This window comes from Culicoides brevitarsis, chromosome 3, assembly GCF_036172545.1.
Source record: "Culicoides brevitarsis isolate CSIRO-B50_1 chromosome 3, AGI_CSIRO_Cbre_v1, whole genome shotgun sequence".
Taxonomy (NCBI): Eukaryota; Metazoa; Arthropoda; class Insecta; order Diptera; family Ceratopogonidae; genus Culicoides; species Culicoides brevitarsis.
In genome coordinates this window covers 24694672-24706193 of record NC_087087.1, presented here as the reverse complement: position 1 = coordinate 24706193, position 11522 = coordinate 24694672, and the positions used below count along the sequence as shown (strand labels likewise).

The 11522-nt window shown below is 31.7% G+C and overlaps 2 protein-coding genes across 4 annotated transcripts; both read left to right on the top strand.

Annotated features, from left to right (window-relative positions):
* The first annotated feature begins 390 nt into the window (after positions 1–390).
* Positions 391–3967, top strand: LOC134833533 (T-complex protein 11-like protein 1). Of its 3 annotated transcripts, none has more exons than XM_063847872.1 (4): positions 391–536; positions 1223–1286; positions 1354–2394; positions 3364–3967. In XM_063847872.1, the coding sequence occupies exons 2-4, from the start codon at positions 1273–1275 to the stop codon at positions 3737–3739; spliced, it is 1431 nt and encodes a 476-aa protein (XP_063703942.1). In that variant the 5' UTR covers positions 391–536; positions 1223–1272; the 3' UTR covers positions 3740–3967. The 3 variants fall into 3 exon arrangements, with proteins under 3 accessions (XP_063703942.1, XP_063703944.1, XP_063703943.1); XM_063847874.1 differs by lacking the exon at positions 391–536 and adding an exon at positions 812–875; XM_063847873.1 differs by lacking the exon at positions 391–536 and adding an exon at positions 1075–1162.
* Positions 3968–6542: 2575 nt separating this feature from the next.
* LOC134834699 (uncharacterized) lies at positions 6543–9690 on the top strand. The gene is made up of 3 exons (XM_063849447.1): positions 6543–6678; positions 6744–6896; positions 9176–9690. The coding sequence occupies exons 1-3, from the start codon at positions 6618–6620 to the stop codon at positions 9340–9342; spliced, it is 381 nt and encodes a 126-aa protein (XP_063705517.1). The 5' UTR covers positions 6543–6617; the 3' UTR covers positions 9343–9690.
* The last annotated feature ends 1832 nt before the right edge of the window (positions 9691–11522 follow it).

Genomic DNA, 11522 nt, shown 5'->3' with positions numbered 1-11522 from the left:
TGCATTTTGTGGCTTTTGTTACCTGTTTTGACCCCAGTTGTCGTTTTAAACCATAGAAGCATCTGTTTGACAATGTGATACATTAAAAATATTAAAGACTTAGTTTTTAGAATTCTTAAATTTTACTCTTAGATTTCTTAAAAACGTTTCATGAAACTTACCAAACATTCCTTCAACAAAAATTTCTTCTCAAAAAACAATTTGAAGCCTTTCCTGACAGATTTTTTGAGTCATCTTGTTATTCTTAACCGATTTCAATATGCTTACCGATTCAACTGAAATCTTTAAAAACTGCTTACTTATCAATTTCATTCGTCTCATTTAAATTCCGTACGCTCCATCGCTCAGCTGATCAAAACATGGACAAATTCCGCGTACGTTCCGAAATTTCTTTGTTTTGAATCAGGTTCAAACGTAGCTCGAACCACTAAAATTCAAATTTCAATCAATTTCCTCGTGAATTTCAAATTAATTCCTATAAAAAATAAAATTTCAATCAAAAAACTATAAAATTGTGCATCGAACAGTCAAAAAAGGTACAAAACAACCATAAAAAAGTCAAAAAACTCATCAACGCCATATTAGCAACTTTTACTTTAATTGCGTCGAATTTCATTTCACTCGAATTTCTGTAGAGTAACGGACGACAAAGAACAAACAAACTTGTATAGAACATTTTCCATTGTTCAAAACCGGGCATTTCCATAAAAAGAGTGTTCAATGTCATTCCTCCTTGCATAAATTTTAATTTTTCTTTGTTTCCTGCGTTGCACTCCAGTTAAAATCGTGCCTTGCTCGAGTAACGTTGTCATCGCAAGTGGTTGACGAACACTTATTTTTAGCTCAGTTGTGAAATTAGGACAAAAATTCTCTGCGTAAGTGTTGGAAATGAGAAATTTTTCTGTAAAATAGGTCAAAAAATTTAAATTTAGATGCAGTTTTGCAAGTTTTTAAGTACCATAGTAACCTTTCCCACCAATTTCATCGTTGAGTCAAAAAACTCTCTGTTTACATCGTTACTCTTTTTTTTTGTTTCGCATTACTCACGAAACGTACAGTCAGTATTGTGTTGTGTCTCGAACAATCTAGACATTTTTTGTGTTTGTATGATGAAATTTTACGCTATTGAGTGATTTTAACGATTATTTAATTAATTAAACAAGTAAAAGTTGTTAATTGAATGAATTTTCCACATTACTTAACTTTTGTTTTCCATTTTCAGATAAAATTTTGTGATTTGGACGCCTTCCAATAGTTTCATCAGCGAAAAAAATGCCAGCGGACAAGTAAGATTTAAATTTTTTCATGTTTTTTCACTAAAAAATTAAAAATTTTACATTTTTTACCTTTTAGAATGGACACAAGTGATCCAAAAGAGATTCCGGGTACATCGAATCCCCCCAGAATCCGCACCGAAAGCGAAAATTCCGACAAATCCGGAAGTGGGGCAGCACGTTTCTTGCTTCCTGGCACGTCGGCGAGTCCTCCGAAGATCCTGACACTGGATGAGGTCCAATCTGTGGTGAAAAACATCGAAGATATGGCCTTGGCGCACGAAATTGCCGTCAATGCGGACTTCAAACTCGAGCCTTATGAGCCGCCAGAGAATAGTTTAGAGAAAATTATCAAAGACACGATCCACAAGGCCTTCTGGGACGTCTTGCGGGAACAATTGAACAGCACGCCGCCCATTTATAGTCACGCCATTCAATTGCTCGGCGAAATCAAGGAGATGTTTGAAGCGATTTTGCCGAGCAACAACAAACGAACGCTCGAACGGATCAACGAAATTCTCGACGAGACGGTAATTCAGCAACAAGCCGAGCAAAATGTCTTGGATTTCAAGGCATACGCGAATTTTATCATCCACATAATGGGACTAGCTTGTGCCCCGATCCGCGACGAGCAAGTGGCAAAATTGAAGGAAATCACGGATGTCGTCGAGATGTTCCGGGCCATCATGGAAACGCTGAGTTTGATGAAACTCGATATGGCAAACAATTATTTGAATGCCGTCAGGAACGATGTGGTTGCCAATACCGTCGAATATGAGCGGAAAAAGTTCAAGGAATATCTGGAAGTGGTCGAAAGTCTTCCAGCGACTGAGGCATGGCTCAAGCGGAATCACGTGAATGCCGATGCGCAATCCAAAGATACGATTTTCAAGGCGTATCTCGAACTGATTGACTGGAAACCGGAAAATGAGTTTCCCGAAATCATGTCGATGGACAAAGATCGGGTGCGGGGATTGCAAAGTCGTGCTTTGCGATTGACAGCGGCAGCGTGTTGCATGGTATTTGTCAGCGGAGTTCCCGTTATTGGACAAAATGCGGAGATACGGAAGAAATTGGTGGCGCATTTGATGGTTTTGTTGCAGAATGTGGAGACGGATAAGTGAGTTTTGGCATTTTTAGGTCTTTCTTGATTTAGAAATGAATTTTTGGTTTTTCTAAAAAAAGATTTTAAACCTTCTTAGTTTTTAAATTGAACATTTTTGACCTAAAAATTACCTTTCAGCTCTTGATATGAACTGAGAAGTTCATATAGAAAACTGAGAAGTTCATTTCGAAAGCTGAGAAGTTCATTTCGAAAGCTAAGAAGTTAATTTTGAAAGCTAAGAAGTTAATTTCGAAAGCTGAGAAGTTCATTTCGAAAGCTAAGAAGTTAATTTCGAAAGCTGAGAAGTTAATTTCGAAAGCTGAGAAGTTAATTTCGAAAGCTGAGAAGTTAATTTCAAAAGCTAAGAAGTTTATTTCGAAAGCTGAGAAGTTAATTTCGAAAGCTGAGAAGTTTATTTTGAAAGCTAAGAAGTTTATTTTGAAAGCTGAGAAGTTAATTTTGAAAGCTAAGAAGTTAATTTCGAAAGCTGAGAAGTTAATTTCGAAAGCTGAGAAGTTTTTTTCGAAAACTAAGAAGTTCATATCGAAAGCTGAGAAGTTCATTTCGAAAGCTGAGAAGTTCATTTCGAAAACTAAGAAGTTCATTTTGAAAGCTGAGAAGTTCATTTCGAAAGCTAAGAAGTTTATTTCGAAAGCTGAGAAGTTTATTTCAAAAGCTAAGAAGTTAATTTCGAAAGCTGAGAAGTTAATTTCGAAAGCTGAGAAGTTAATTTCGAAAGCTGAGAAGTTCATTTCGAAAGCTGAGAAGTTCTTTTCGAAAGTCAAGAAGTTAATTTTAATTTCAAAACAAAAGTTAATTTCAAACTGAAAGTTTAAGATCTTTTTAGCTTTCGAATGAAGATCTTTCGAAATTAACTTTTTAGGCCTTAAATTGAAATTCTCAGTTTTCGAAATGAATTTTCAGCTTTTAAAATGAAGTTTTTATCCCTTTCAACTCAATTTTAACAATTTTTCCCTTTCACAGAGACTTGGAAGACACCATCGAAAGCATCTGGCTGCACATAAAATCCGTCTTAGACGCTCGTCTCTCGGAGCTTAATCAGAAAATCGATGAAGCCACAACTGAAACTCTGAAAACACAAGTTCATCAAATCGCAAAACCAGATTCGCCTGTTCGAACTTTGCTCTGGAAGCGATTTGTCACGTACATTAGTCTAAATTTGCGGAACAACGCAATGATTCCGACACCGCCTGGATTTACGGATTATGTTGCCGAACTGGAAAGTATTGCTGCTGCCTTTAAACGTCTCACGTACTACAATCACGCCGTTTATCGTGAATATTATCAGGAGTTACTTGATAAAATTAACAAACAACTGAATCCAACAGTCTCGCAGTAAAAAAAAATGTGTGTGTGATAGAGAAACTTAGAAAAATTAGAGAATGAGCGTGAAAGTAGTTTTAAGCATTTTATTTTCTGAAAGCACTGCGAATTTTAATGTACTTTTATTTTATCCTATTTTGAATTATTTTTAAATATTTTAATCTGAAATATTCAAAAAATATGTGAATTTATATAAAAATATGTACTACTAATCAGTATAAAAAAAACTTAGTTTTTGAATGAATTTTGTCGTTTTTTTTTTCGAAATGAATCTTGGGCCTCAAAATGAACTTTTATCTTTTGAAATGAACCTTTTAGGCCTAAAACTGAATTTTCAGCTCTTGATGTGAAATTTTTAGCCCTAAAATGAACTTTTATTTTTTGAAATGAACCTTTTAGGCCTAAAACTGAATTTTCAGCTCTTGATGTGAAATTTTTAGCCCTAAAATGAACTTTTATTTTTTGAAATGAACCTTTTAGGCCTAAAACTGAATTTTCAGCTCTTGATGTGAAATTTTTAGGCCTAAAACTGAATTTTCAGCTCTTGATGTGAAATTTTTAGGCCTAAAATGAACTTTTATTTTTTGAAATGAACCTTTTAGGCCTAAAACTGAATTTTCAGCTCTTGATGTGAAATTTTTAGGCCTAAAATGAACTTTTATCTTTTGAAATGAACCTTTTAGGCCTAAAACTGAATTTTCAGCTCTTGATGTGAAATTTTTAGGCCTAAAATGAACTTTTATCTTTTGAAATGAACCTTTTAGGCCTAAAACTGAATTTTCAGCTCTTGATGTGAAATTTTCAGGCCTAAAATGAACTTTTATCTTTTGAAATGAACCTTTTAGGCCTAAAACTGAATTTTTAGCTCTTGATGTGAAATTTTTAGGCCTAAAATAAACTTTTATTTTTTGAAATGAACCTTTTAGGCCTAAAACTGAATTTTCAGCTCTTGATTTGAAATTTTTAGGCCTAAAACTTAATTTACAGCTTTTAAAATAAACTTTTAGGAACTTTCTGAATTATTAGCTCTTGGTTTGAACTCTCTAATTCTTATGACAAATCTTCTGATGCAAAAAAAATCTTCCACGTTTCGACTTCAATGTCAACGCCTGGTTACTCATCATCATCAAAAAAATTCTTTGCAAATTAAGTTAGTAAACCTCATTCACACTTTGATTCACGATTCCGCTACGTTGTTTGCTCTTTTCTCAAAACAATACCAAAATCTTTATCTTCAAGAACATAATTCGACAATTACCTCTCATTGTTTTCATTCATGCTTGTTGAGTTGACAAGAAGACGCTTTGACAAAAGCAACAATTACGTGCCCAATAAATGCGTTAGTAGCTTTTTAACACTCGTAACTGCAACATCGCCGAAATAAAATTCTTGTAAAAAAATTAAAATGTCTTGCTCCAGAATTCCATATCGCATCACAGTCATTCTTTTTCTCATCGTGACATACTTTTCACATGAGGTTACTTCGCTGAGATGCTACGCTTGCGGTCCAAATAGGGAATGCGAGGATACGCCACACACGTAACTTTTGTTTGAAACCTTTGGAAAAATTTGACAGGTGTCATTTTTGATCAGATTTATTTTTTTGAACATTTAAAAAACTAAAAATGTTCAAAAAAATTAAATTTCATCAAAAATTCTGACACCTGTCAAACACTTTCCTGTCAAAATTGAAGCTAAGTCCTTTTTTCAGAACCGTCGAATGTGATTTTGGATGGATTTCGCGGGCAGTTTGTACCAAAAGGATCATCGGAGACTACGTGGCTCGTGGATGCTTTGCCGAAAACTTTTGCCGTGACGATGGCATTGACAATTGTTTCGCTTGCTCATACGACTATTGTAATGCCGCAACAAAAATTTCCTTGAAATTCGGCATTTTGCTGATACTGCTTCCAATTGTTAGAGTCTTCAACAAATAATAATGTTAATAATTTACCGAATAAAACAAAGAAATTCATTCAAGTGACGAGTTTGACAAAAGTTTCAATTGTTCGATGTGGTTATTTAACACAAAAATTAGCATTTTACTGTAATTTTACCTAAATTTGGAGGTTAAAGAAATTAAAATGTGACAAAAAATTTATTAAAGTAAAATTTTGACATATTTTTTAACGAAAATTTGTAAATGTCAATTCAAAAAATGACCGTTAAAATTTGAAAATCGCTTTTATGCTCAATTGAACTGAAAAATTGTTGTTTTTTTTTAATTGAAACTAAAATTTTGAAATGAATTTTGGCTTGAATTAGCATAAAAGCGATTTTCAAATTTTTAACGATCAAAAAATTTTAAAAATTTGAAAATTGAAATTTATTTATTTTTCAAAAATTTTAATTTTAAAAACTGTCTAAATTTGACAATTTTTAATAAAAATTTGTAAATGTCAATTCAAAAATTGACCGTTAAAAATTTGAAAATCGCTTTTTTGCTAATTCAAGCCAAAATTCATTCAAAAATTGTCTGATTTTTAAAGAAAAACCAATTATTTTCCTCTAAATTTGACAATTTGTGACAAAAATTTGTAAATGTCAATTCAAAAAATGACCGTTAAAAATTTGAAAATCGCTTTTTTGCTAATTCAAACCTAATTTCATAGAAAAACTCCAATTTTTTCACTAAAAATCAACTTTTTTCTATGTTTTAACGAATTTCTTCCTTTTTCCTATTCAAATAGAAGCTTTTTTGTTCGTACATGTCTGAGTATATCGCGAGAGAGAGATTTGTTTGCCGTTAATAGAGCATGAGTGCCGTTCCGGTAGATTTTATTAACTGCTATAAAATTAATTCAAACAGTTGATCGCGTCAAGTCAAAGCAGCAAGTTGCAAAAAAAATCCTTTATCCAAAGTCCGCAGTACTTTTCAAACCATTTTCATCGCCATGAACAAGTTAATAATTCTCGGTGTTCTTTCATGCGTTTTGTTCGCTACCCTTCAGTCAGGTTAGTTAATTGACACAAAAAAAAGCAAAAATTTCCATTTAATTGTAATTAACAACGGTTTTTAGCGAGTGCATTGAAATGCTACGACTGCAAGGTCCCGAACCAAGAGTGCCTCTTGAACTACCAAGACAAGCAGACGGATTGCGACAACGAATTGATTTCGGGTGCCATTAGCACTGTCACGGGCCAGAAAAAAGTCTGCGTCAAATATGCCGCTGGTGAGTTTATTTTTAATTTAACCTTGAGTCGAATTTTTCGCATAATAATAATAAAAACATGGAATGGTCCTCCTCACATAATTATCAAGTTTCCCTCATAAATGGAAATTTATTGCCGTGTAAAAAGATCATATCGTCGCCCCTTTTCAAAAGTTAGTAGTTTTTCCGACTTCCTGTTCTTTGCATGTCACATATAGGTTTAATATGTGGCGCCGCCGCCAACAAATATCAGGGGTTAACATTTTTTTGTGAGTCTGAGTGACACAAACAAAAAACTTTGGCGATGATGTAATACAGTTCCATACAAGAATTAAGAGATCTAAACAAGAAAAAAATGGCAAAAGTGACATTGTTGTGTGAATTCGGCAGAAGAAATAAAATTATACGTAGATTATTCGTCTTCTTTGAGCGGTTAGACGGTGACGCGACGTCTATATATGTGTAGAAGTTAGGTTTATTTATTTTTATTTTGTCGTAGAAGTTATTTATTTCTAATACGTGAGCACAGTAGACTTTGTAGCTCGTGTGTGATGAAGATAGACTTTGACATACAGTATGCAAAAAATGTTCGATAAAATCTGAAAATTTTAATAGGTTTAATTTTTTAATGACAAAAGTTGTTAAAATTGCTTCGTTCTGTAAACAAAATTAGATTTTATAGAAAAAAAGGATTTTTTAACTTACAAAATTTTAATTTTTTTTAAATTTAATTTTTGACATTTAAAAAATAACTTTTTCGTTTCTAAATCAGAAAAAAAAGAATTTTACAAAAAAAAAAATTTGACAGCTGTCATATTTTTAAATGTCAAAAGTTTTGATTTTTTATGAAATTTTCTATTTTTGACAGATTTTAAAATTCTAATGCACGTTTTTAGAACTTTAAAATCTGTCAAAAATGATAATTTTAAGTAAAAATCAAAATTTTGACAGTTACAAATATGACAGCTGTCAATTTTTTTTTTTCAAATTTCATTTTTTTAAAGCTCTGAAGTTTTTGTACAAAATTTTAATGAAATTTTTATATTTTTATTAGTCAAAAATGACATTTATCAAGAGATAAACAAAATTTCTGTCAAATTTTAAAATGACAGATGTCAAATTTTAGAATGACAGCTGTCAAATTTTGATTCTTCATCGATTTTCAGCTTTATTTACAACTTTTTAAACAATTTTAGCATTGAAGTACATACTTAATAAAATTTCAAAATGCTAATTTAAGAAAAATATCAATAAGTACTTGACAGTTATGACAGCTGTCAAAATTTTTTTAAATTTAATATTTTCATAATTTAGAGTTGAAAAAGCTACTTTTCTTGTTTCAAAAATTACATTTTTAATTTTTACAAATTTTTCTCAAATTCCTTTTTTTTAAGTTATAATTTTTTTTTACTTGTCAAAAATGACATCAATTTTTGATAGATTTTGATATGACAGATGTCAAAACTTTAATTGTTTAAAATGCACATATTTTCTGTTAAATCTCTAGTTTATGAAAATTTGCAATCTAAAAAAAATGTCAAAAAATTAAATTAAAAAAAAAATCGAAACATTGACAGTTCAAAATTGACAGCTGTCAAAATTTTTGTTAAAAATTCAGTTTTTTAAACATTTTAAAAATTCTTTGTGAAGAAAAATCTTTAAATTTATTAAAGAACTGAATTTTGATGAAAATTTCTGTAAGTTGTCATATTTTAAACTGTCAAGATAATTTTTGTCATAAAGTTATTTATCTTTCAAAGTCAAAATTTCTAGAGCAAAGTAAACATATATTTTAATAATGTGAATATGTAAATAATCGCGAAAAAAAAATAATTTAGGTAAAATTAGAATGGGAGTGAAATTAAATTGAATTAATCGACGGCGGCGGAACTACAAATGAAATACTCTTTCAAGTCACGCAAATTTCTTTCTCACCATTATTTTTAAACAAAAACTATTTTCGCGGTAAATTCGTAGTTAGTTAGTAGTAATAAAAGTTATCGATCGTCTTTTTCTTTGTCGTTTTTCCTAATTTTTTCCTCCAAAGAAGCAATGGGAACTAATCTACCTACCTTTGAACTCAGACAGATCGATAGAAATTAGTTTTATTTTTTTTCCTACGCTTCGAAGGTGATTATTAATTGTGTTTATTTGTGATGATGATTGTCTGTCCCTTATTAATATTTATAGTAATTTTTTTTGAATTATTTATCTGTTTTTCGTTACCTGGTACGAAAGCAATTTCTTGCACTGATAACTCAAGGACACCAATAATTAATATTTTTTTGTAATTATTTCAGGTCAATTCTCGGTTCGTGGCTGCTTCATCGAAGGCTTTTGCGATAACAAGGAGCATTGTTCGTCTTGCGACACCGATTTGTGTAACGGAGCCGAGAACAAGATGATTTCGTCAGTTACAATCATCACATCTGCTCTCTTCATTTTTCTTTGCAAGCTTTTCTATTAAATTATTCTAAGTTTTTAAGATCAAAATGAGCACGCAAATAGCATTTTCGGTTGAAAAAAATCGAAAGTGACAGTATTCCGCTTTTTAATACCTTTTAAGAAAATCTTTGATGTAACATTTACACGACAAAAAAAAAATAAAATTTTTGAATAAACCACCTGTCTAGAGTTGCCTTAAAAAAGGGAAAAATAATTTAAAATCAACCACAGCAAATAAACGTAAATTGGTGTTAACAAAAAGTGTAAATAGTTTTAATATTTGATCAACTTTGTAAAATTCCGTACTCGATAAAACTGAAAAACAAATGCAAAAAAGGCGTACAATGTTTGAATAAAACAAGAGTGAATAAGCACAATTGTCTCTTCTTGATTATCGTCTATTATTATTGTTATTATTTGGTTGTTGTTGACTTTTTGTTGGTAATGTGTTGAACGTGACGACACCTCGTTACCTCAGGTGGAAATACCTACCTCACAAAATATAATGAATTACTTATTACTTGTTATCTACTTTTGTTTTGTGGTAAGTAATTGAAGGGTTGAAAAACAAAGAAACGGAAATAAATTTGACCTTAGTGCTCTAATTACCTCCTTTTTTGGGTCTAATTAGACGATATAAGCTTTTAGTTAGGTCCTAGAGGTTTATAAATCAGGCTCTCCAAATTTTCATTGGAAACCCTATTGGCGAAAAAGGGGTCGGTATAACCCCTTAAGTGGTCAAATTACCCCTAAGGAGATAAATTAACCCCTTAAGAAGTAAATTTGACCCTTTAAGAGGTCAATTTTTGTCCTAAGCTTAGGAGACCTCTTAAGCGGTCACCGCTTTGACCAAAAGGGATCTCCTTTTAGGAAAATTTTACCACTTTTTATTCAATTTTAGGCTTGAAATCGATCAAAAAACTACTTGCTGAGAAAAGCTTACCGGCTTAAATTGTAGGTTTTGACATTAGGCGTCATCCATTAATGGTGTCGGCAAAAGTAGGGTATTTTTGACCCCCACCCCCTCCTATTATCGTAAACCGGCGAAATCCAACAACCCCCTCTAATTTACGACGTGTTTTTTAACATGACCCCCCCCCCTCACTGAAAAGGAAATTTTTAGTATCAGTTCAAATTTCAATGAAAGCTCGTGAAAAATTTGAAAAAAAAACTCAAATTAATGAAAATTTGAAAAAAAAAAGATTACAAAGTCTGAAATACTTCAAAAATTATTTTAAATAATTCAAAACGAAAAATTTTTAAATCGTGAATATGGCATATTTTTACGACGTCGTACATTTCTGTTTACCCCCTCCCCCCTCGTCGGAATCCGTCGTAAATTTGATCAAAAAAAAATTCAACCAAAATCCTCTTATTATGAGGGCTCACGTACCGATTTTTGAAAATTGAGCTATACCACGGTTCACCAGCTCAAATTGTAGGTTTTGACATTAGAAACAACTTTTGTTTTGGACTTTTTCAAAATTTTGCGTTTCCGATGTACAGGAGCCATTTAAGGATGCAGTGTAAATTACCAAAATATGAATGGAAATCATCTTTAGAACGACTTTCTGTTTAATTCAATTTTAGGCTTAAAACTGGTCTAAAAAAGGCTTAAAAAACTTTCAAATCTATTTCTGGTTTTCATCAATAATAATAACTTCTAAAGGTCGTGACTCATATCTCATCAGGTGACTTAATGATTATAATTGCTGCGATAATCAATCATCAAAACGCGAACTCACAATTTTTACAAAATTGGTCATTTTGATGATCTAACAAGTAAAAATTTTAGTAAGAAAATGTTTATAAAAGATAACAAAGACGTGAAGCTTAGAGGCGAAAAAAATTAACATAAACAGAATCGTACAAATAGTGACAATTAGATGACGCCATCCAAGTTGTAGACTAAGTTATGACAACATATTGTTGCTGATATTGCGTTTCTACGATGTCTTATTGACATTCTGGCTTCAAGTTTAATTGACTTTTGCATTGTTTTGCTTACTACTACTACTACTACATCTAATGTTAATTGAAAAATATGTAAAAGTTTGCTGTCTGTGACCTCTTGTACTTGTAAAGTTCAGTCAAATCATTTTGTGGCTTCTGTAAGGCTTCGTTTTTAGTTTTTGATTAGTTGAAATAATTTTTTTGTGTAATTTATGACCTTTTTCAATAACAGAAGGTCTTTTTCAGTTT

Bases quoted from the DNA above. Each gene is read 5' to 3' on its own strand.
- LOC134833533 (XM_063847872.1), top strand. The intron at 2,395-3,363 runs GTGAGTTTTGGC...TCCCTTTCACAG, and splicing joins CAGAATGTGGAGACGGATAA to AGACTTGGAAGACACCATCG.
- LOC134834699 (XM_063849447.1), top strand. From the start codon at position 6,618: ATGAACAAGTTAATAATTCTCGGTGTTCTTTCATGCGTTTTGTTCGCT. The intron at 6,679-6,743 runs GTTAGTTAATTG...AACGGTTTTTAG, and splicing joins GTTCGCTACCCTTCAGTCAG to CGAGTGCATTGAAATGCTAC. The intron at 6,897-9,175 runs GTGAGTTTATTT...TAATTATTTCAG, and splicing joins CTGCGTCAAATATGCCGCTG to GTCAATTCTCGGTTCGTGGC.